We start from the raw sequence: 25,485 nt of genomic DNA on the forward strand, positions 1-25,485 counted from the left end.
CCAGCCTGATCTACAGAGTGAGTTCCAGGACAGCCAGGGCTACACAAGAAACCCTGTCTTGAAAAAATCCAAAAAGCAAAAAACAAACAAACAAAAAGCAATGGGCTGATAGACAGTTTAGTAGATAAAGTACTTTTCACACAAGCATGAGGACCAGAGTTTGGACCTTCACCTAAATCAAAGCCAAGCAGATGTGGCTATTGCCTGTGGTCTCAGCACTTGGGAGGCGGGGAGAGGGGACTCTCCAGAGCAGCATGGCTGACTAGTTATCTATTCGCTAGATCCGGGTTCAAGAGAGAAAAAGGCCCTGCTTACTATAGAAAATGGAAAGCAGTTTCTGTGGTGACATCCAGCATCAACTTCTGGGTCCTAGCGTACATGTATGTGAATTGTGTGCCCAGGTGTACTTGTGCCCACACACATACAAACATAAACAGAGAGATACACATACAAAAACCCGTAAATTATCAAGATACAAATACATATTTAAGCCTGTCAACTCATAGTGATACCAAGTCTTTCATCACTTTGAAGATACACATTTTTATTTTTCAAAACAAGCAAAAATAAAACAATTATAAATCCTAACAACCTAGTCAAACGGCATCATTAGGTAACCATTTAAATAGGTAATGTTTATACCTCAAAGTATTTCAACAAATAAAGGGGGAAAGTGGTAGGATTAACAAATCGTTATCCTTCTGTATTCGGCAAATTGAAAAAAAAATGTCAAGTCATTAAGACTCAGTGGTTTCTGACATCATACATCAAAAGACACCATGAGTCAGCAGTATCCACAGGAATATTTTCAGACACACATATAACTCCAAAGAGGAGACCTTAAAGCAGTTTGTATTGTGAGCAGCTGCCTCTGGGGAGGGCCCAAATGAGGCAGACCAAGGGCCCTCCTCAGGGCAGCAGGTGGCCCCCCCAGTGACCAGCAGCCACCCCTCCTTCTCTTGCAGCCCCTTCAATGACCGGCCAATGTGCAGGATCTGCCACGAGGGCAGCAGCCAAGAGGACTTACTCTCTCCATGTGAATGTACTGGGACCTTGGGGACAATCCATCGGAGCTGCCTGGAGCACTGGCTGTCATCCTCAAATACCAGCTACTGTGAACTCTGCCACTTCAGGTTTGCAGTGGAGCGCAAACCCAGGCCGTTAGTGGAGGTCAGTAAGTGGAGCACGGCTTGAAACCCCAGATGTAATGAGCAAATGATCTCTGCTTTTCTACCCAGGCACAAATGCTGTAGAGCCTCACTCGAGCAATAGCTTTGAAAGAGGAGGAAACAGAGAGTTAGGGGCTGGGGGGCGGGGGGCGGGACACAGACTCTAATAGGGGCAGCTTACTATCTCATTCTGGACCCAACAGCAGAAGAAGGGCCCCCACAAGGGTGGAAACAAAGAAGAATTCAGTGTAAGGAGAAAGGGAGAATTTAGAGATATGATCTCCATGTGTTAATTCCTGTGAGACAGAACATACAAATCAAAGCCCTCTCCACATACTATCCACCCAACTTGAAGCAACGCACAAAGGGGCATTGGGCTGCACATCCCAGAAGTCTTCTTGAAGAAGGATAGCTGCATAGCACAATGGATTGGACCCAGATTCCCTAAATTCTGTCTCTGTGGTAAGCCATCTCACTCTTGAAACTACTGTAAGAATTAACACCATCACTGGGTATAAACAGTTAAAATCAAGAGACATGAGAAATGTTTAAATGAACGAAGGTCTTTCTGACACTTTTTAGTGAATTGCCTTGCATTGGAATTTCTTCTTGTAAAAGGGATGCTTCACTTCAGTCGTCAAAATAGCAGGACATTCTCCTTTATGTTTTCAGATGTGCAGGATTTTCCTTGAGCCCCAGGGACTGAGCTGGTCTTAGAATAAATGAAGGAGGATAATTATTAGGGTATTTCTGCCCACTCTCCTGCCTCCAAATCCTGCCAGTCAATTAAAACACCATTACTGGCACCAATAAAAACGTTTTAATACATTATGAGGCAGAGAGTTCTGGGAGGGGCCAGAGTACAGTCTGTAGTATGGATGTGCTGGGAATCGTGTTACTGTGTCAAGGCTATCCCAGGGAAACTGCAACCAGACCTAGTACCTGAAACAAAGAGGCCCTTTCTGGGAACGTAGCAGATGCTGATGCTGAGACTCTGAAAGCTCTGTGCATATTTCTCGTGGTTTTGACCTTGAAACTTTAACTGGGACTTATAACTAGAACTAGTCCGATCTGCGACTTAATTTCCAAGCTGTGGAGCGTTTATTTGGCTTACCCCAGCAGGCTCGGCTTTTGTAAAGGCTCCATCAAGTGACCTCTTTGTGTAGCTAGTTTGCTACTTGACGGCTACTTTCAGAAGTTCAGATTTGTGGATTGCCTGTCAGGGTCTGGCCCTGTACCAAGTTCTCAGGACCCTATCCTGTCATAGCCCCTCTGCAGAGGGACAGATACAATGAAATAGTAAACAGACGACATGAAGATTTTCCAAGCCCAAGAGCAAAGGGAAAAAGAGGTCTATTTCTCCATTCCAGAAACTCTTGGAATCTCCCCAATTTGCCATTGCAGCCTCTCCAGGGAAGCTGGCTTCCCAGGGTGAGGAAATCAGGCTTTTAAAGGGATCCCTCCCCCTGGTCTTCTTTCCTGAGATCTTCAGATTGGCAGGAATCCCCAAGAGGAAAGGGCTGCTTATGCATGTTCGAGTGCTCACACTGTAGTGTCTTAAACACACCATGATCCCTTCCCATCTCGGGGGTGTGACACCTCCAGAAGGCTCTTCAAAGCTGCCAGCATCGCGTCCCAGACTGACTGGCAGGATGGTCACTGCTGTCATTAAACAAGGCAGCAAGGCAAATGACCTTGAGAATGTGTGAGGTGCTCTACAAGATTTAGGGCCTCACCTACAAAAACTTTACCCAGACGGTCACCAACGGGGAAATTCTCATTGCACAAATGGAATGTGACCGTTTTTTAGAGTTAATGGTGATTGAACAAGTTGAAAGTGAAAGGCGAACCGCCTGGGACTGGGGGAGGCTGACCGTTTGATCATCCCCTGCTGAAATGAACTTGCTGTTTGACCACAGTCATAAAAAGTTGTCTTTGGTTTCTCAGCTGGAGAACAAATGAGAACCAGGTGCAGGCAGATTTTTTTTTTTAACAAGTGACATTGCTAATTGACTTTTCCCATCTTACCGAAGCGCAGCATATTCACAGCAGTCAATGGGTCTCAATAATTTCATCTGGGGATGAGCATGTGTCTTCTTAGTCTGGCAGCCCAAGCTGCCTGTTTGGGTAAAGGATTAAGAGGACTGATGCACTAGTTCTCATTTTTATTCTCTTAATTGCTTTAATCATTACTCTGTTTATCACTTGGATCTGCCTTCTCATTAAAGCAAGAAAATTCTATAGCATTTAATTTTAAAATCAATGTGACAATAACAGCTCTTGTTGCTGGAGGAAGCAGTTTTAGAAGTCATTTATAAATTTTATTTGTCAGCCCTGAGATGCTAACACTATCTGCAATTACTTCAGCATCTCAGATTTGCACTTTTGGGGTGCACTTTAGGTCCTTCACTGGTCCACAACTGGCCTTGAGTGCCCTTTACTCCCTGTCCCCGAGGGCTTCTCTTTCACCTCCTTTTCTGTATTCCTCAGCAAGCTATCAGTCATTCATTTTCGGTCCAAAGCCCAGGACTGTTGTATAGAGAGAGGCTAGGACGCAGAATGTTTTCCCCTCAGAGGGTAAATTTCTGCTCATAATGGCCAGACCCATAGCTAGTTTTATTAGAACCTCCGGTCTACACAGCACCTTTCAGTTTGCCACCAACGACCATCTGTGTGGCCATCTGTGTGGCTTGCTCAGTTTCTCTGCTTCACTTTGGAAGAGAGTAGTCAAGGTGTTCCCCGTGACATCTTTTGGTCTCTATAAAGCTAAATGTCCATATGATTAAAAACAAAACCATTCTGGGATTAGACAATGTCCAATGAGAGAGCACTTGCTTAGCATGCAGGAGGCTCTGGGCTTGATCCCCAACACAACAAACGAACCCCACTTCAAAGGAGCGTGTCATCTCTCGCTGTCTTACCTAACTTGCCTGACTATCCAGGTCACAGAGGTTAAGGCCTAAATAGTTTCCTGCTACAAAGCAAGCCAGTAAAACGAGCTGATTCCAACCCACGAGAGCTACAGAGCAGCCATCTCATTTAGTCAGGTGTGGATGAACTCCTGTTGTGGGCCAGCTAATGCAGCCTCATGAGATCTGTCCACTTGTGCATGGCTTAAAAGAAAGGAAAATGTTAAAACTGTAACAAGACATAAAGAAGGGACCATTCTAATACACCTGCATTCCGTAACTTCACAGCAGCAGGGCCTCAGCAAGCTGTTGTGAGTGTGGTGACAATGAAAATGTACCCAGAGACAGTTTGTAGGGTGAATTACCCCCAAGAATAATGGCCCACTAGGACATAGTGGGTAAATACAAACTGTAAGAAGGCCCACTGAATGACTAACCCCGGAGGTTTATGGTCTCCTTCCTGTTTCTCTTTAGCTTTTCTCAGTTCTCTTGATGAGACAAAGTCTGATTCTATTCTTTTATCCACACGCGCGCGCGCACGCACACACACACACACACACACACATTGTGATTGCCTGGATTATAGCCCACTGCTAGGACAGTGGTTCTGATTGACCACTTTGCCAAGGAAGTCCACATTACAGTGTGCAAATAGATTGCTGGCAACATCAATTCCTCAGGATGGAGAATCTGCTACAGGCTCTCTTGGGACATACATGTGTAATAGTCACCTTTGCCCAGAAAACTCAGAAAGTTAGAGATGAGCGCAACAGTGAATGCAGTGATTGAAATAAAATACCAAGAAATGGTGGAAATTCGGTAAGAAGACTTTCTGAGTCTGTTCCTCCTTGATCAGAGAGATGTGATTTTTTTTTTTTTTCAGAAAGGGCATTGTTAGGTTTCCATATTCCTATTTCCTTTATACAGACCTAGCTAACTGATAAGACTTGTATGAACAGTTTTAAAAGCTGTTCTTTGAGTCAAAGGTTTGGTTAAATTGAAAATGAGAAGTATTTTCACACTTATCAGCTATCTACAATAAGAGAACATGAAGCTAGGGAAATGAGGATTAAGGAATTTGTATCAAGAAAGGTGACTTTTTCTTTTAAGATACTATAGAAATATGGTTTTAAAGTATTCTCTGGATTCAAGGTAATCTTCAGGTACCCAACAGAGAGAAACTAAACACAGAGCAGAGAAAAACTATACATAGAGCAGGAAGAAGCTACTCACAGTATAGGGGAAGCTACCCACGGAGCAGGGAGAGCTACCTATACACAGCACAGAGAGCTACTCATGGAGAAACCACTTTACACCTTGCCACTCACTGTTTAATATGAGTTTTTAATTAATTGTTAATATGAGAAGTAAATAAGATTTACTTCTGAGACTGGAGAGAGGGCTCAGTGGTGAAGAGTAGTCCTCTTCCGGAAGACCAGGGCTCAATTCTCAGTGCTCAGGTGCCAGGTTACAACTTTCTGTAACTCATTTTAGACTATCTAACAGTCTTCTAGCCTCCATGGGCACTACTCACATGATACACCGACATGTGTGCAGGCAAAATACCCATATACATAAATAAAAATAAGTAAATCCTTGAAAAAATATTTAAATCTTGTATATGTGTTAATTTCTTATATATCACTATTAATTTTTACATAGGTATGTGACTATATGCATTCATTCATATATGTCAGACTTAGGTAGAGCAATGCTATACTCTAACTGTGCTTTGTTTTCATTTGGAATATTCATCCAATTAAAAACAAGAGAGCTGGGGCTGGAGAGCAGATGGCTGAGATGGCTCAGTGGTTAAGAGCACTGGCTGCTCTTCCCAAGGTCCTAAGTTCAATTCCCAGCAACCACATGGTGGCTCACAACCATTTGTAATGGGATCCGATGCCCTCTTCTGGTGTGTCTGAAGATAATGATGATGTACTCATATACATATAATAAATAAATAAATCTTTAAAAAAAATAAAACAAGAGAGCTTTGCTTTAGAATATCCATCAGAAACCTCTTAGGGCAGTGGATAATTTAACAATAACACCACAGGGAGTTGAAGTTGATTTGAGGAAATTTTGAGGTGGATCTTGTGTTTGGAGGACCAATAAGCTTCTCTCTGCATCAAAGTCTGTGAGTGCAGCCCAAGGAGTAAGGTGTGAAGACCACAATCGGACCATGCGCTACTTGAGTTGGATTGGATTGATAGCTTCATTTTTCACTGAGGAGCTTGAATGTCTCCAGGAGGGGCCTACACTGTCCAGCTCCACAGCTTGTCCACTGCTCACACCCTCTCAGCCCTCTCACTGGCCGTCATTGTCTGACTACTTACTGTTCAGTGAGATGGGGTGATTTCTTCCACCCAATACTTTCTACCATCATTGGTCTTTGGTGGGGAAGGGGGGGTCTAGATGAGCCTAGTGAGTTCCTCCCTTATGTTCCCCATCATGCTGGAGAAGCTGATCTATAACACAAGGTAAATGAACCTTGAAAATAGCAATAGCTGTATGTCTTGCCCTTGTATATAACTGTCACTAGCCACACATTACCTTGGCCTTTGACATGGTCACTTAACAAACCTTCCTTCAAACTCTCCGCTTTCCTGTGGCTTTGTGGCACCATCCTGACTCTGCCAACCATTCAGACGACAGGTCAGAAGGCCAGAAGCAGCAGCAACCCTGAATCCTGCCATCAGTCGGCCTTGTGATTTCCTCTTGGTTTGGGTGGCTAATTTGGCAGTTGTTCTGTTACTTAACGCTTAGCTACAAAGAAGCTGTTTTAAGGTATCTATTAAATTCACAGCTTGCTTCATTAAAAATCACTTCATTAAAAAAGCAAGCCAACCGAAGTGTTCACATGGCCATGCCAGATGGAAGGAAGCTAAGTGCTGGGCGCCCGTGTGTGCGTTCAGCCCTTTTGTTGATGGGAAAGGATTAATTTGGGGGAAAATCCAATTCCCTGCATAAAAAGAGTTACACGGGAGGATTCTATTATTTTAAATTGTACTGGCACTTGTAGTGAACTTGGGTTAAGATAACCTTGTAATCCACATTTTCATTAAGACCTGGTTCCTCTCCCTTCTTCATTCCGCCTGCAAACTTCAATGGAATGAGATTCACAGATACAGAAAATACCAAGAATTGTTGCATGTGACTTCATGTTCACTTCTCTGTGCTTCAAAAAGCAGAGTGGGGGCAAAGTGGGGCTGGCCAACAGGTGTGCATCTGCTGCCCAGGTATGAGCAGCATCCCTCCCAGGGCAGCCTCTCAGCGGCAGACATAATGTCTGCAATTCTCCAATCCATCCCTGCATACTCCCACATGGCAAGAAAGCCCAGTCAGGCTTTCTTTAAACACATCTGCACAGAGAGAAAGCGGAAGTCAGCACAGGAGACTGCACGCCCGTGGCTGACTCCCAGTGTGCCGGTATGAACAGCAAACATTGGCTGTTAAGGGGTTGAGTCTTTGAAAGGCAGACAATTAAATGTTATTACATGGGAGTTGGGGAGGCGGAGATAAAGCTGTCCCTGGACTGCTGGCAGGAGAGCTTTGTCAAGGGGAGTCCAAGAGAGGAACAGTGAAATGTCACCAACCGCTGCGGCTGGTAGTCACCTTCCTCCTGATCCTGCCGAGATGACAAGGCACAGTTAACTCTCAGGAATTGCCTGTGCAAGGCCCAAGGCACCTGGCAGAGCCAAGGAGAGGTATACATTGTAGGAGGCATGGACAGATTTCTCAAACAGTTACAGAATATGCATAGCCATCCCTGCCGAGGGCTCCTGCTAGGCCTCCACATGCCTCTTCAGTCTTAAGTCAACAACTAGCTTTTAATTCTGAAGAGAGAATGCATACTTTAAAGAAATCCATTGAGAAATATTGGGAGTAAGTAGGTACTGCCTAATGGACCGTCATCAGTAGCAAGAGGCACTGCTAACATGGATATCATAACTTCTCTTTGCTATAGACAGTGGAAGAGTGTTCAGTCTGTAATGGGAGCTTAGTCTCTGGTAATATTCTGCTGTGCCCTATTGTGCTGAGATCCTATTTCCAGAATAGACCTGGATTAATTAATTTACTTTGAATCTACCTATATTTTAACTTTAAGGTGTTCATACCCCCCCAATTTTCCCTCACCCAAGCAAAGAGAAAATATATATGTTATCCTATCTCAATGTCTCCTATATTCCTAGAGTATCAAAACCTTTGTCCTACTTTATAGATAAGGAAGCTGCAACTCAGAGGTATTAAGACACTCTTTCAAGATCTTAAATACTTTCAGCCTCAGTGCTATGAGGCAGAAGAATCAGACAGGTCCTCTCTTGTCAAAGTCCACATGGTTTCTATATATCTGGTGTCTTGGACCAACTGGAACTGCTATAACAAAATATTATAAATAAGGTGACTTGTAAACAATCTGCATTTATTTCCTGCACTTATGGAGTCTGTTAAATCCATGATCAAAGTGGCATGGTTTGGCGCGGGCCCTCTTCTAACGTTGTAGGTTGTTGACTTCTTATGACATCTTCAAATGGCAGGAAAGATCTCACTCTCTGTGGTCTCTTCTCTAAGGTCACTTCTGCCAATTATGAGAGTTCTAGCCTCATGACCCTATCACCTCCCAAAGGCTCCACCTCTAAATGCGACCAGCCTGGCTGTTTGCTGTTCTTTCTTCCTTTGCTCATCAGCACGCGCATGTGCACAGGCAGAGCCCACAGCCTCCTTACTAATCACCAGGTTCTCAGAATTGAGGGTTAAAGACATAGTCATTGGTAGAGCACTTGCCTGCCAGGTGAGGCCCCAGGTCCATCCCTGATACAGGGGATAGAGGCAGGGCAAAGAGGAGGGAAGGAAGGGAAAGAGAGAAAAATTAAAAACTTTGTTGATGAAACCTGGTTTCCTATTGATACTCAGGTTGTCTATTAAATCCAAAGCTGGTAGTCAGGAGGGAAGAATGTATAGATGGAACTCCAAAGCTTTTTAGGGAAGTGCAGCTAATCCAGTATGACAATATCATGGTGAACATAGATCATCACACGCTTGCCAAACACATAGAACATATAACCCCAAGAGCAAACTCCAGGGCCACCTATTGAGTACCAGTGAGGGCTGGTTGATTGACACATGCCAATCTGTTAGGGAATATTGATGACGGCAGGCGTTAGCTCCTTTTCTCACTTCTGCGGCAGAAACAACTTAAGCTACACAGTTCATTAGGGCGGGGGAGGCCTGTAGCAAGGCTAGCTCCTGCCCATGGCAGGGGGAGCGGAAGGCCGTTTGCTCTCCTCATGGCCGACCTAGAATTAGATCTCACAAGCTGGAACTGGACTCAGGCTAGAACCTGCAAGGCCTGCCTCCCCTCCTGTCGGGCCCCACCTCCTAAAGGTTCCACAAGCTCCCAAGACCGTGCTACCAGCTAAGCACCCGGTATTCAGACACGTGAAGGGGGTGCGTTGCCGTGGATATTGGGAGTGGGAACAGTGGCATGTAGGGACTCTGTACTTCTTATTCTACTTTTCTATGGACCAAAAACTGCTCTAAAATGTAGACTATTGTTTTTAAAAAATCCCTAGGCCATGGATCAGGGGGTAAAGGCACTTGCACAAAAGCCTGGTAGCCTGCGTTCAATGCGGGGACGCACAGAAAGGTGGAAGGAACTGTCTCCACAAAGCTGTCCTCTTGCCTCCACACTTGTTGTGGTACACATGCCACACACTCACTATTATTATTATTATTATTGTTGTTATTAATCCCAAAATGTACCAGATCGAGTACTAGGATAACGGAGTGGCATTCTGCCCTGTCTCTTACACTCTAGTCTAATTGAGAAATGGATGTTAGCTCTACTAACCCATGCAAAGAGAGAAATGGTTGTTCTTCGTTCCCAAAGGGTTTCTCCTGTCCCTTCCTCTCTCCTTTCACCAGTTACTCTTCCTCCACATTTGAGTCTCCCTTTCACTGAATCATTATGTCACTGCCCTCCTCTGAGAGAACTTCCAAAGGAGAGATGCATTGGAGAGCCAGGAAACTGATCAGTGTGCAGAGCCTTGCCCCTCCCTCTGTGCACAGTGAGGTTAAGCTCTCCAGAGATGCTCCCTGGCTTAACTCACTTTGCCAGACTTTGTTTCGCAACCTGTGAAAAACAACCCTGAGTTTCCCCTGGAATCATTTGTGTAACTGCCTCAGGCCCGGCTTCCTGTTCTGGGCGGACACAGCCCCTCGCCGTGACCCGGGTCCTCAGCTTTGCCTCCCCTCTCTGTTAGTCATCATGCATGCATTTCTACACTTGCCTTCTCTGCTGCACAGTGGTCCCTCACTCCAAAAACACAGCGAGCGTATGAGCTTGTTGGGCTAACCCTCAAGTTACAAGTCCATCATCGCCGAGTTAGAGGGACAGATTGCACGGCTGGCGTGTGAGGAGAAGCACAAGGTGTGTTCTTAATACAAAATAATACAAAAGATAGGGAAATGCTTTTAAGCCTTTTCCTTCCTTTTTGAATTCTGGAAGATTAAGTTCGCTTTTATGCTATGCCACTTGAGAGGATGTATAAACCATAAGACCCTGTGAAGACGGATGTCAGAGTGAGAGAGAAACAGTGTTTGCCACTCAGTGGGTGTCGTGTCAGGGCTTTACCTTCAGTGATGATACGAGCAACTGGAAGACAGAACCAGTGTTGAGATTCAAGTCTTGGAGGACCCGGAAGGGAAATGGCTGAGATCATTCATACAAGACGCTGGCAGTGACATGGTCACGAAAAGTGTACGATAGATTGTATAGACACTTCCTAACTAGCCTGCCTCCCTCCAGAGGCTTCCTGTTTGCACACAGGTGGTGTGAGGAATGCCCCAAGAGACAGACATGAAGACAGCCCCACTATGTTCCTAAATATATGACTTTAGCATGCAACTCTGAGAGTCACTCATTTGTCACGGATCATTCTGTGTAAGATATCCCTGGTGTTCAGCTGAACACTCGCCCTATCAGGTGAAGGCTGACAAGGTAACGGGGCACACCTGCAAGGCTCATCTTGCAAGATGAGGTTTCTCTGAGGGAATCTGTAGGAGGGGGCTTCAGGTGTTTTTAAACTAGGCATTTTTCCAATCTCCATTTCTTAACAGCTTTACACATTGAAGTAGAATTCACATGTTATGAGCTCCCACATTTAAGTCATGCCAACTCAGTGACATTCAGTGTTTTCAAAATGCTGACTAACCATCACCGCAGCCGCCACACAGCCATCCTCCTGCGACTCCAGCCCATGGCTCTCGTCCTGTGAGAGTGGCCTCCTTGACTCGGCATCCACCGGATTTACAAGATCCAGCTTTGAATTCACGGGAACAGGGTTGTGAGCCTCCTGGCTGTGGCTGTTCTTCGCTTCTTGATTGCTGTGTTCATGTCCTCCCTGTATCCTCGGGCGGCCGTTGCCTGAGCCGCTGCTCTGAGCATTGAGTGTTCTCCTACTCCTGAGCCGCTGCTCTGAGCATTGAGTGTTCTCCTACTCCTAAGCACAACCACCTCCACTTTAGCAGCTGGAAACCAGTACAGGGAGGGTACTGGTTTTTCCCTCTTGAAGTTTGACTCCCTCCCTGTCATGGTAAGATAATGAAGCCTTGCTCATATTTTCTCTCACTTCAATGAAATCACTTATACATTTTTTAATATTGTTAGACCCCTGCCATCCTTCCGCAGCATGCTCTTTCCCTAAGTCCATTCAGTGGACTTGCTTTCTCATTATACTGCCTTATGTTTTACAGAGTTCATTTCTTAACATCTCACATTTTATGCCTTTCTTTGACCTTTGAATTTTTATACAGCATGGGCAGTGCTCAGGGTCTAAAGAGAAATCTTACTCTCAGGCAATCTTACTCTATTCCAGCCCATCTCCAACACATCAAACTCCAGAGAGTCATGCTGGACCAAGAACTATCTTACAAAAATGTGGGGAGATATTTTTGAACACTGCCTCTTACCTTCTCCTGTGTCTCTGGGATATTTTGAGGATCTGGTTCAAATACAAGGTTCAAGGTATGGTGGGTTTTTCTCAAGCTGTCCTTAAGTCAAAGTGCCCCCATCTAGAAAGTTGTGTAAGCTGAAAAGGAACAGAGACATCTTTTCCAAAAGTGAGTCCAGTGCTTACAATACAATATCTGCAGTCTGAAAACTGAGAAAAGTTCTCAACACCTCATAGCAGTTTCCTCTCACACAAAGAGGCCGCGTGGTGTCACGTGAACCACAACAGTGGGTGAATTGCTGTTGTGGGTGAGAGCACACCATGCCGTGGTGCACACACACAGGGCCTGGGTTAGTGATTAATTTTGCTTCTTCTGTGGTTGTCTTGGCTCTGTCAGCAGGACACCTCTGGGTATATGTCTCAGGACCACTGAAGCTCAGCATGTGTGGCTCCCAGCTGCAGTGGATGTTTCCCACAGACAGCAACGGCTCATCCAGCCAGGACCCTCCATGCCCGTCCTACACATATTAGTCCCTGAACTCATGACTCATGTTAATATTGGAGCTCTCAGCCTTACCCCTTAATAAAATCTCCTCTGGGGGCTGAAAGATGACTCAATGGGTAAAAGCACTCATTGCTCTTAACAGAAGTTCAGTCCCTAGTACCCATGTGGGACACTGCATAGTAACCTGTAACTCTAGTTCCAGCAAAGCCAATATCCTCTTCTGGCCTCTGCAGTCACCCATATACATATAGCATGTGTGTGCACGTGCACCACACCACACACACACACACACACACACACACACCATACCATACCACAGCACACCACACAATCCTAAAAAAAGAATGTCTTCCCTGGGGCACCTCTAATTAACAAAGCAGTCTATAGCCATTGAGCATAATAAGGTAATGCCACCAAAATAATGAGCACTGCCTTCCCCCCTGTGACAGAGTGACACGTATTCACCTGCTCTGATCACCTACACCAAACCCCAGGAGAGATAAGCAGAGAATCCAGGGAAGCAGTGAGAATGGGTAGCTAGGCAGCAAGGGAGAGACTCTTCAGTCTCTGTCTTAGTCAGGGTTTCTATTCCTGCACAAACATCAGGACCAAGAAGCAAGTTAGGGAGGAAAGGGTTTATTCAGCTTACACTTCCTCGTTGCAGTTCATCACTAAAGGAAGACAGGACTGGAACTCAAGCAGGTCAGGAAGCAAGAGCTGATGCAGAGGCCATGGAGGGATGTTTCTTACTGACTTGCTTCCCCTGGCTTGCTCAGCCTGCTCTCTTATAGAACCTAAGAGCACCAGCCCAGGGGTGGTACCACCCATAAGGGGCCCTCCCCACTTGATCACTAATTGAGAAAATGCCCCACAGCTGGATCTCATGGAGGCACTTCCCCAACTGAAACTCCTTTCTCTGTGATAACTCCAGCCTGTGTCAAGTTGACACACAAAACCAGCCAGTGCAGTCTCTGTGAGGTGCCTAACAGGGAGCATGTCTGAGCTCTTGAAAGCGTGATGCAAATGCTCACATGATGCAAATGGAGATGTACAGCATCGTCCAAACTGCTCTTGCAGTAAGGGCTGCCTTTGAAAGTGATGCACAGTTATCAAGCAACATTAGGAGTCATCAGCATTGGCACGGCTCGGGGGTTTAAGCATTGTCTCAAGCAGAGCCTTGAGAACATTCTAGCCCTCCTTGTGCTGGGATATGCCTACCGTCAGCAAGGTCAGCCAGCAAGGCCTACTCTACTGTATTAGATGGGAAGATTCTGTGCTAGTGTGTGTGTGTGTGTGTGTGTGTGTGTGTGTGTTCCGTTCATCTTAATTCTACCCAGAGATATTCTCTGGTGTGCAAGGATTTGTTTGTTTCCTCAGCTAATATTTATCAAGTGCAACTTCAGGATTCTAGAAAATAGGAACGGAGGCATGGACAGACCAGGTGCGTGTAACATTCTAAGAAGGCTTACATGCTAGGAGAGAGGGCTTTTCTAAAAGGCACACAAATATCATTTCTGAAGGGCAGAAAAGTCATAAAGGAATCAAACAAGTGACCGTGGCACAGAAAGTCGGGGTGGATGTGTGTAGCTCTGGGACGTCCTGTGAAGAAGGAGCTGTGACAGTCCAGCCATGAGAGAGAAGCAGAGGTGGAGGAGCTCCAGGCTGAAGGAACAAGCAGGCAAAGGACCCAAGGCAGAAGTGGGAAGAAAGGAGCTAGATTAAAGATGCTGAAACTTCTTCGTGGACCCTTTGGCTGCCTAGCAGAGCCTTGTATTTTTAACTGGATAGCAATAATTACATAAGAATGTGAAGGAACTAGATTACATTAAAATGTAGTTATCAAAATATTTAAAAGGCAGCGATGCAGTGAAAGGCAAATTCTTCTTTATTAATGCATTGTGAGGCAGACCAAGTAATTATCTTTGAAATAGCCATATTTCAGACTGCCTGCAACAGTTGTGATGTGATAGGAAATATCTGTGGCTCTGGGGGGTGACAAGTGCTGCTAATGACATTGAGGTTCTCTGCCTGACTCAAGGGAGGCGAACTGCAGTTACGTTTCTGAAACCAACGGTGAGAATTTTTCACCCACCTAAAACCATAGATTCCATGAACCTACCATTGACCCCTTGGGTCTGTGTATCTAGATACCCAAATCATGCAAGACTCTTCAGAGGACGTGGAGTTTGAAGCAAGAAAAGTGGTACAGTCGATCTCACCACTCTGTGGAAACTGGCTGCCAGGACAACAGGGGAGTATAAAAGAAGATTACCATGCGAGGGTGGGGGTGGGGGGGGGATGGCGCATGCCTTTAATCCCAGCACTTGGGAGGCAGAGGCAGGAGGATTTCTGAGTTCAAGGCCAGCCTGGTCTACAGAGTGAGTTCCAGGACAGCCAGGGCTACACAGAGAAACCCTGCCTCGAAGGAAAAAAAAAAAAAAGATTGCGGAGCGGCTCAGAAAATAAAAAGGGAACTTGGAAAAAACATAATAAACAGCACTGGAAGGCAGGTGTAATGGCATACCCTCAGTCTCTACACTTAGAAGGCCAAAGCCAACAATCCCAAGGGTGAGGCCAGCTTGAGTCAGCAGTGAGACCCTACTGGGGTCAGGGAGGAAGCAACGGCATTTGAGAGACATGAATAATCCAGGAGATAGGACTTGCTCATAGACCGGCTATGGCGCTGGGAGGAGAAGACAAAATGGGAGGTGACACTGAGCCCACTGACAATGGTGCTGTCACAGGCTGGTGTGGCCCAATCTGGAAGGGGTATGGGTTCACTGGAGTGATGGAGGATCATTATTCTATTGTCTGCCTTGTGAGATTTGAGCTTTGTATTCCACACATGGAAAGGTATATACAGTAAGCTACCGTGCACACAAGTCCAGAGGCCATAGAGGGGCAGCCCGGGGGATGATGCGCATGCTCCTTAGTTGATCCTGATGTTTTCAGTTCAAGTGGGAACCTGTAAGTTCTACATCGTCACTGTGTCAAGTAGGGAGGGCCCTTTATCACCCCGGAAAAAGCTGAACCTTCTACTCCCTACTAAGGGAGACTCCCACGTTCTACTCCCTAAGAGGTGAAGGAACTTGATAGTGGTCATGGTGTCAGGGAAACCTGCATGGAGTCAAATGGACAGTGCCCCACCCACTCCGCCAAACCTATGTCTTATCCCCTGCCTACTGCCTCCTCAATGCTATCCACGCAGGAAAGACTGAAAAACAAGGATTAAGATTCCAGGGAGAGCAAAAGCATGGAGAAAGAAGTGCTAAGCGAGTTGAGGTCAGAGGCCTTGCTCATTGGCTCCTCCACCATCTGACTTTGCTCGGGCAGCTCCACCGCCTGAGGCTTAACTTTCTGTCTAGAGTGGGAATAATGACCCCAACTGACATCATGACATTCAGGGAAATGTTCAAACTGGCACATGAGAAACACTCAGTGCATATTTCTGATTAAACTAGAGCTGTTTAATTTTTAAATGGATATTTGCTCTTGTGGACTTCTCAATTATTTCAAGGCAGTTTCCTCAAAAGAGGGAGGGAGGGAGGGAGGGAGGGAGAGAGAGAGAGAGAGAGAGAGAGAGAGAGAGAGAGAGAGAGAGCAATTGTAACCAAATGAATACAAAGGACCTTGAATAATTTTGCTGGGTTTATCATGCTATTTCATGACCTGAGAAAAGAGAGCATTCCATGGTCATTTTCATCTTAGAAAAAAAGCTTAAATAGAAACTACAGGGTTTTTCATCTTGCAATAACAACAACAACAACAGCAGCAACAAAAGTAGCTGTTTCAGAAATCAAGTGAGATTTTCTCTCTATGGCTGTCTTTAATCTAGACTAAAAGCAGTGAACTTGATGGCTTGGTGTTTGCACACAACAAAATACTTTCTTTCCAGTCAACTTAATTAGTCTAACTAATACCATAGGCTCATCTCTGGTCAGGGCTGCCGACTGTGTATTTACTGGTTCATTTTCATTGAGTGTCTAGGATGTCTCAGCACTGCTTCCAGGCCAAGCCATGTATGAACAAAAAACAAAGTCTCTGGGGCCAGAGAGATGGCTCAGTGGTTCAGAACACCTGTGCTCTCTTTCAGAGAACCCAGGGTTCAGTTTCCAGCATCTACACAATGGCTCACAACCACCCATAACTCCAGTTCCAGGGACTCCACCCTTTGGCTCTGTGGACACCAGGCACATTCATGATGTGTATACATACGTGCAAGCAAAGACTCACACACGTAAACTAAAAAGGAGCTTTTTTGGTTTTGGTTTTGGGAGAGGGGGTTCTAAGACAACATTTTTCTGTATAGCCTTGGCTGTCCTGGAACTCAGTCTCCAGGAGCTGGCCTCCAACTCAGAGATCTGACTGTTTCTACCTTCCAAGTGCTAGGATTAAAGGTGTGGACCACCCTGCCCAGTCTAAAAATGAATAAAGAAAAAAGGAGGTGGAAGGGCAGAGAGGGGAGGAGGGGGAGGAAGAAGAGGGAGGAGGAGGAGAAGAAACAAATTCGGTGATATTTTGGAAGGTTTTTTTTCTCATCACTTTGGGTTTCTTTCTTTCTTTCTTTTATTACTTATAGGTCCTTTGCTTATATATGACAATTTCTGGTTTTGTGTTTTTTATAGGATTTCCATGTATGTATCTCTGGGTTTCTTGTGGTTCTCCTTTGGCGGTTTTTTTTTTTCTATTTGTTTATTTTATCTTATTCTGGTTTGTTTGTTTGTTTTTAGTTTTTAGATGTCTTTGTTTTCTAATGAGAAAAAGAAAGGGTGTGGATCTGGGTGGAAGGGGAGGTAGAGAAGATCTGGGAGGAGTTAGCAGAGATGAAACTTTAGTCAGAATATATTGTATGAAGAAAATCTATTTTCACTTTTTTTTAAACAAAAAAGAAAAATCACTAGGGTATTACTAGAATAATGCTGTAACTACAGAAAGAGAAGAAGAACTAGCCTCTTCCACACAAAGTACTCAGCTCAGAAATCACATCTGCCAAGCTGTACTAAATGTACTCAGCAATTTGCATTTGTGTGTGTGTGTGTAAAACAGTATGTTGTTGTGTTGTGTAGCAATATAAATGCCTTCAAGGAGGTTTTGCTGCAATGAGTAGCAGCGAATGAATACGTAACAATAATGTTCCTTTCAGTCATTCGGTGCCCTGTAGAAAATATGCCAGGTGTTCACAGATGTGTGTATGTTGTGTGGATGTTTATACATGTGTGTGCATGTGAACGTGTGTATGTGCATGTATGTGTATGTGTGCATGTATGTGTGTATGACTGTGTGTGTGTTTGTGTGTGAGCACACACTCATGCGTATAGGCCAGAAGTGAAGACCAGGTGCCTTCCCTGTGCTGTCTCTACCGTGCTTGCTCAGAAGCGTCTCTTCATTGAACCCGGAGCTCACTGATTGGCTTGACCATCTGTCCAGTAAGCCCTGGGATCCTCCTGACTGCCTCGTGCTCCTTCCCTTCCCCATCAAGCTTTAGGGTCACAGGAACACACGACATGCTCAGCTTTTACCTGGGCACTGGGGATCCCAGATCAGGTCCTCATGCTTGCATAGCAGGTGCTTTGCCTACTGAGACCTCCTACCTCCCCACCCCCACCCTGTAAGCATTTTCAATGAGAAGAGGTCTTTGAGCTAAGAGTCAAATGACAAGGAGTTAACCATTCAAGAGCATGGGTGAAGTCTGGTCTCTGAAGGGGAAGCTAGTGGGAGACACAGTCAGAACGTGGGATAGGATGAGGTCTGACCCTGTATTTCCCAGCAGGGTGGATTTTATAGAACTGCTGGGGAATTGGGAATAAAGAGTATGTTCCATATTTCAAGATGGCAGTGACTATTGTTTCTGACTGGGCTGTAAGGTGGCAGAGAGGGACGGGGAGGTATTATCTCCGGGCACGGAATAATAGGGCCCCAGATTGACCTGGTAGCAGTAAGAGTGGAATGGAATGCACAGACCATGCTGTCAATCTGAGACAGTGCCGGCAGGACTTCCGGAAGAGCTGCAAGAGCGGGGAGAGACCGGGAAAGGAAACAGGGTTCTCAAGTGAGTACCATAGCTCATTTACTGATAGAGATTTGGAAATACAGGCTTGGGCTGGTCCTGTTAGACGGATGGCATTTGAGTTGTCTGTTAGTCATCTTAGTGGCGATGTGGAGTGGGCTGTTGGAGTGGATGTGTACAGTTAGCGCTTTGGAAGGATGCCAAGGCTTGAGCAACCGTCTGAGAAGTTCTGACTTCCAGCCTGGCTGCATGGGCATCTGCAGTGAGCGTCTCCTTAGATTCCTGACTCCCTGGAGTCAGGCTTTCCCTCTGCCCAGCTCTAGCTAACCAGGAAGCACATGCATGGACAGCCTGGGGATTCAGGGACTTAAACACTGGTGGCAGTGCGTGGTCGTGCTGTCTGCTTTGTTTCAGACAAGGGAAAAAGCATGATTTTCTGGGTTTATCTCCAGTTTTTAAACATGCAAAGGGCCTGTTACCTCCTTTCATCACACTGTTCCCTCCATGTCTCTGCTCCATAGACCAATCAAGACAGTTCAGCCTAGAATGTGTGTACTTCTAAAGTAAGAACTATTCCAAGAAGCACAAGTTGGGTTGGTAATTCTCCCAAGGGCCAAGTGAACGGGCCACATTCAGACGAGAACCTCGAGCGAGTGCACACTGAAACCTTGCCGTCTCGGTCTCAATTCCAGCTCCAGAACCGTGTGTGTGTGTGTGTGTGTGTGTGTGTCCTTCTCCCAGTCTCTTTCATTCTTATGGTGACTTCCAATTAGGAAGATTTGTAGGGAGGATATAATTGATGCAAACTGTGTTAGCCAACAAAATGTGTTTTGGTTCTAGTGCAAACTCACCTACAAAGTGTGCTTCCTGGCTTGGGGACTTAACCTTGGCATCTTATGGCAGAGTCTACCCTCATACCCACCCTCCAGTGAAGGACTGTGCTGGCCAGGCCTATGTCAACTTGACACAAGGACTAGAGTTATCTGAAAGGAGGGAACCTTAATAGAGAAAAGGCCTCCGTAAGATGAGAGGAGGTGTAAGGCATTTTCTAAGTCAGTGATTAGGGCCCAGACCATTGTAGGTAGTGTCATTCCTGCGCTGGTAGTCCTGGATTCTATAAGAAAGCAGGTTCAGCAAGCCATAGGGAGCAAACCAGTAAGCAGCACCCTTCTGTGACCCCTGCATCAGCTCCTGCCTCCAGGTTCCTGCTTCTGCCTGAGTTCCTATCCTGACTTCCTTCAGTGATGAATATTGATATGGAAGTGTGAACCAGATAAGCTCTTTCTCCCCAGCTTGCCTTCTGGTCATACTGTTTTGCTGCAACAATAGAAGTCCTAACCTAACACAGGGACTTAGCACAGTAACACTATACTTAGGTGGAACCCACGACTGACCCACCTCAGAGGTTTGTCCCAGCCAGTGAGTGAGGCCATATCACCGGCAGGCGGATGCTACGCTAACTCCTAGATTGTTCCAGGCCCTGCTCTGCTCATTACAGTCGTGTTTCTCCTTGGTTTGTTTGTTGGATGAACTTCTTTCCAAACATAGATCAGTATCATGACTCAGGAACAAGTTAGTGATTAAAATGAGATTTCTAGAGAAACGTGGGCAGCTCTGCTCACTGCTGGCCATTTCAACACAAAGATTTTGTCTGCTTCATGGGTTGGATGGTTTGTTCATTTATTTGCTTGTTTGGGCTTTTCAAGACAAGATCTCCCCTAGTAGTCCCTGCTGACTGCTGCCTCCCAAACACAAGAATTAGACATGAGTCATCACACCTGCGTGAGCATCAGAGAAAACAAGCAGGAAGGAGCCCCGTGGCAGCCCCCTGGGGTGGGCCGGCCAGCTGAAAGATGCCATACAGATCAATATCCTCCAGCATTGACCTTGGCCTTCCAATGCAACTAACCACCAACCAAGTATTAGCTGAGGAGTAAGATTAAACCATTCAGCACTGGCCTGTTAGCTGCAAACGCTAGCCACAGTGGCCTGATGGTGTCTCGTGCCAGTGCAAGCACCATGGAGCAGATATCATCAGAACAGCTGATAAGAACTGTTAAGGTATAAAACTCTCCCTCTATTCTCTCCCTCAGTTTTTGCTAAGGAGGAGGAAGGATACAGTAGAATGGTTACCAGCACACTCACTAGAACTAGACTACCTGAGACAGAAGCCGGGGCCACTCTTGTACAGCTTACCTTCTACAAGAATTATTGTATGAATTAATATAAGATAATATAAGATAATGCTGGGCGCAGACAGTAAGGGCTCAGGAAACAAGCCGTTATCATCGGTTCAGGATGTGAAACGTGTGTGCAGCAAGCACTGTCCTGGGCCCTGCTCATGTAGATGAGGCCCGGCAGGAACAGCAAGGCTGCTTACACCTTCCCTGAGGTTTGCTGCATACTCAGGCACTGAGACACCACTACAGAAAGGGTGCCTTGCTCAGTGTAGGGAAAATGTAACTGATGGAGAAACAGAAGCCAGACAAGAACCAGAAGTGCAAAGGCCCTGTAATTGAGATCAACCTTTTGCCTGTTATGAATTAGGCCAGTGTGCAGGATAATGTTGCTGAGATTAAATGCCCAGAAATTGGACCTTATTCTGGTTAGATAAAAGAATTAACATCGATCAAAGCAGCAAGCCAGGAAATTTTGTAGAATTACCATGATAACATCCTGGGCAGCCAACCATTCAGCAACTTGATATACATTCCCTAAAGACCTGCTTTGCATGCCACAGAATTAGCATGACTCACCGTGTCTTGCCTAAGTTAAAAAAAACAAAAACAAAAACAAAACAACAACAACAAAAAAAAACCCAACTAGTATACACTTGAATTCACAAACAGTTACCATTTGGTGTAAAATACAAGTGTTTAATATGTAGACACCAAGGAACCAAAAGTGATGGCTGGTCTGAGTGCTAGCAAGCTACCACTAGCTTGCTAGCTATCCTTGGGTAAGTTATGAGACTCCCTGCTCCCCTATGTCTGTATTTGTGGAGTGCAGAATACTGTAGACTCTATTTCACACCACTGTTCCAAGGTAAGTGCTTGTACTGTGGTGCTGTGGACCAGCCAGACACCCGCTTACCCCTGACGGCTACTCTTCAATCTCTCCCTCTTCCCCCTCTTTCTGTGTCTCTCTGTCTGTCTGTCTCTGTTTCTGTCTCTCTCTGTCTCTCCCTCTTTCCCCTCTCTCTCCCCCCGCATTCTCTGTGTCTGTCTGTCTGTCTGTCTGTCTCTGTCTCTATCCTCTCCCTTTTCCTCTCCTCTCCCTTCTTTTCCTCCCTCTCTAAATTCTATACAAAGCATGTGTAGATGTAGCTATGTGATCCATGTTCATTTCAGAAAAACAGAAAATATTTTGTAAAATCTTAAAAACCAATCCTAATCTCATAATTCCATGCCAAGGATAATTACTGCTTTGTCAAGTATCCCTCTAGTCTTTGTGCATGCAATACACCATGTGTTAGTGAATGTAAGTTTCTATGTCTGCATAAATATATCAGATCAGAGTATATATTCTAACCAGAAGAAGGTTTTCTACTCTGCAGTATACCATGTTTATACACAAAAGATTGCATTGTGACTTGATAGTACTATTTTAAGTAAATTCTGGAATTTATTTCATATTGTTAGGAATTTAAGCTAATCAAATATTCGGTTACAAACTCTGCCGGAATGAACACCTCTGTGTTGGCTGATAGGTATTTGTCCATGTTTTCCTCAACAGCAGGTTACTGCCACCCTTCCTGCTCAGAGAGGCCAGTGGGACATGGGGTTCAAAGAAAACACATACTTCACATAACAGTACTAAGAACACGTCATACAATAGAATCAGAAAAGTAATCAGGGCCTTCCCAAAATGGTGCTAAAAAGCCAACTGGAGACATACACAGTGGGCTGACCTTTCTCAGGGATACAGAAGATCCGAGAACAACTGGACTACAAGACACGGGGACCAGGCCATCAGAGTTTCCAGTTTTCACTTTTATGGAGAAGGGGGTTAGTGGTGCTTGAACCCGGGGCCTTGTGCATGCTATGCATTCACTGTGCCACTGAGGTGCTTCCTACGCCCCTGTGTGTTTGGTTTGCTAGATAAGTAGGGAACTGGGAAGATAGTTCTGTGGTTAAAGCACTTGCCATGTGAAGAGGTGAGGACCAGAGTTTAGATCCCCAGAGCTTCGTAAAGCCAGCTACAGCAGCACCTGTCTGTAACCCACCCCCAGCCCTGTCACACTCCAGGAAGATGGAAGTCAGAGACAGAAAAATGCCAGAAGCTTGTGGCCTAGCTAGCCTTGTGTACTCACCAGGGTAAATGAAGAAACCCTGTGTCAAACGAGGTGGAAAGTGAGACCAGCACACACGGCTGTCCTCTGACCTCTACTCATGCACCTACACTCACACAGATATGTTAGATAACTAAATAGAAAGCTTATATATGTTTGTCAGGTAAATATTGATTCATTTACTACTTCCTTTCATAGCTAGATCATTCCTTGCACAGGGTATTGTCAGGCCACATAGACAAATAAAATAATAAGCTAGTGTTAAAAAGTATGCCCAGCCAGGTGTAGTAGCTCACCCCTTTATTCCTGGCATTTGGGAGGCAGAGTTTGATAGATCTCTGTGAACTGGAGGCCAGCCTGATCTGCATAGCAAGTTCTAGGCCAGCCAGCGATGCACAGACCCTGCCTTAAATAAATAAAAACACGTCCATAATTCCCCAGTAAAGGAAAGGGGAGTTGTGGTCAAGTAAGCAAGCCAGCCTCTGCACATGGGTAGAGTGTTTCCTGAGGATCCTGTTCCTGTAAATGTGGGTGCAGAGTGAGTGAGGGCATGGACTTCCTGTCCACTTCCAAGGAAAACCCAACTCTAAAGGGACTGCTATGCTAAGCCTTGTGTACTGTTGTTTTAGGAACCTGAGTAATGTCTTGCTATTTAAATTTTCAAATATCTTACTATAACATATCTCGACGACAGTGGAGAGAGCCTGACCAGCCGTCTCCTCACTTTGGCCTTTGTCACATAGTGCAATCATTTAACCTTTCAGAATCTGTACAATTGGGGTAATAATAACCTATTTCTATCCTCCACTTCTTAGGGGTTATGCCAGTATTTAGGCAAGAAAATGTTAATGAGAGCTCTCTGAAGCGTCTGAAGTGTGGGAGGTGACATGCCAGCACATGGCAGGGTTAATGGGTTTGCACTTGATCATTTGGGTATCTGTGTTAAATATTCATAATGCTAGGTTCATATCCACGCACAAGCGGACTCCTCCTTATCTGTGTCCTCAAATTAATTCATGCCCTCTTTGGGGCTGAGTCTGACTTCTTTCAGCATCTCAGCCCAGTTTTCAAGGGGGTTATCACTAGAAGCTGATGCGCTGGGTTCCAGGCAGACATGAGGAAGGACCCCTCCCTCCGGCAGACACAGCTCTATGCCTTATCCCCTGCCCCTTCCCCTTATTCTTGCAGCTTCTGCCAGCCAAGCCTCAGCTTCCCTGCTGCCTGTGTGACACCTTTGTTTTGCTTCTGTCCTCACTTATGACCCTGTCTTCCCCCTTCAGTCATCCCCATGCTCTCTTGTCAGCCCATGGCAGTGATGCAGGAATTGCTGCACTGGCCAGTTGGGGTCTCTCCTCGGCATCCTGCAGGGCTCCAGTTTGGCAGCACTGGGCAGGTGCTGCTAGACAATATAGGAACTTGTTTGTTGGGGGCAGGGAACAGTATGGAAGACAGACTCCACTGTGTCAATTCACCTACCCCATCCACGTCCTACGGTACCTCACTCTCAGGTTGGCCTCATCTGTCACTACATGGGACAGATGCTAGAAAAAGGAGCTAGAAACGTTCATTTGGTTGGGTTGTGCTTCATGCTAATCTGTAGGAAAGCTCCCGAGCTTCAGTACTGGTATGTGCTGACACCAATATGTAAATGCAGAATTGCATTGTAACCTACTGCAGACTGCAGGCTGTGCTGGGGCATGCACTTCCCCCATGTAAGGCAGTTACCGAGTGCAACGACAGCAGCCCAAACTCCCTTCATTGTCTTTCAACAAGAAATTCTCATCCTTGGTCTTTCTGCAGGTCAGAGATATCCTGAGTGAGGACATTAGGGGTCTGAAAAGCCAACCCAGGGACATGCCTAAGATTGTGGAGTTGGACCAGTGTCATTTTGTGTTAAGAGTCACCAAGACTGCCAAGAGTCACCTTGGATTCAATGATTCCCTGGGGCTCATAGGACTGGAAAAAGCTATCACACTCAAGATGTGACATTACAGTAGAGGGATCTAGATTAAAAGTAAAAACAGGACAAGGCACCTGGAACACAGTCCCAACTCCCAGATGTCCTTTCCCAGTGATGTCACATAAATGTACATAATTTTTTTTGACACAGTCTCATATATAGCAGAAGATGGCCTTGAACTCATAATCCTTCTGCCTCTTCTTCCCAGGTACTAGAGCAATGGACATAGTCAGCATACCCAGCTAGTTACACTTTAATTTTTAGCAGTAATTTGTATGAATATCTGTAAAATGTTGTCTATGAGGAAGCTCACCTGAGCCTTAGAATCACTGGGGTCAATCACACAGGTATAGGCTACCTATGTAACGGACCTTGATGACTTAGATTACAGACCTTCGGAACAAAAATAGCCATTAAATATGTATCACAGTATTGGCATAAACTGTCTGGTCATGTGCCCTAAGGCCTCGGGCACACAAAACGCTTACCAGGCAGACTGGGGATTTAGACATCTTTTTGTTTTGGTTTTGGTTTTTCGAGACAGGGTTTCTCTGTATAGCCCTGGCTGTCCTGGAACTCACTCTGTAGACCAGGCTGGCCTCGAACTCAGAAATCCGCCTGCCTCTGCCTCTTAAGAGCCAATCCAAAACCAGCCCTGCAAACAGACTTTCTTAGGAATTTGCAGGATTTCA

General features: G+C 45.5%; 1 protein-coding gene across 1 annotated transcript in view; it reads left to right on the forward strand.

The window, feature by feature from the left end:
• Marchf3 (membrane associated ring-CH-type finger 3) overlaps positions 1 to 25,485 on the forward strand; it is a 146,295-nt gene that overhangs the window by 112,436 nt on the left and 8,374 nt on the right. The window contains exon 3 of the mRNA XM_052155707.1: positions 966 to 1,170. Within this exon, the coding sequence (XP_052011667.1) occupies positions 966 to 1,170 (205 nt within the window). The remainder of the gene's footprint in view (positions 1 to 965; positions 1,171 to 25,485) is intronic.

Source organism: Apodemus sylvaticus, chromosome 13, assembly GCF_947179515.1.
Source record: "Apodemus sylvaticus chromosome 13, mApoSyl1.1, whole genome shotgun sequence".
In the NCBI taxonomy this organism is placed as follows: Eukaryota; Metazoa; Chordata; class Mammalia; order Rodentia; family Muridae; genus Apodemus; species Apodemus sylvaticus.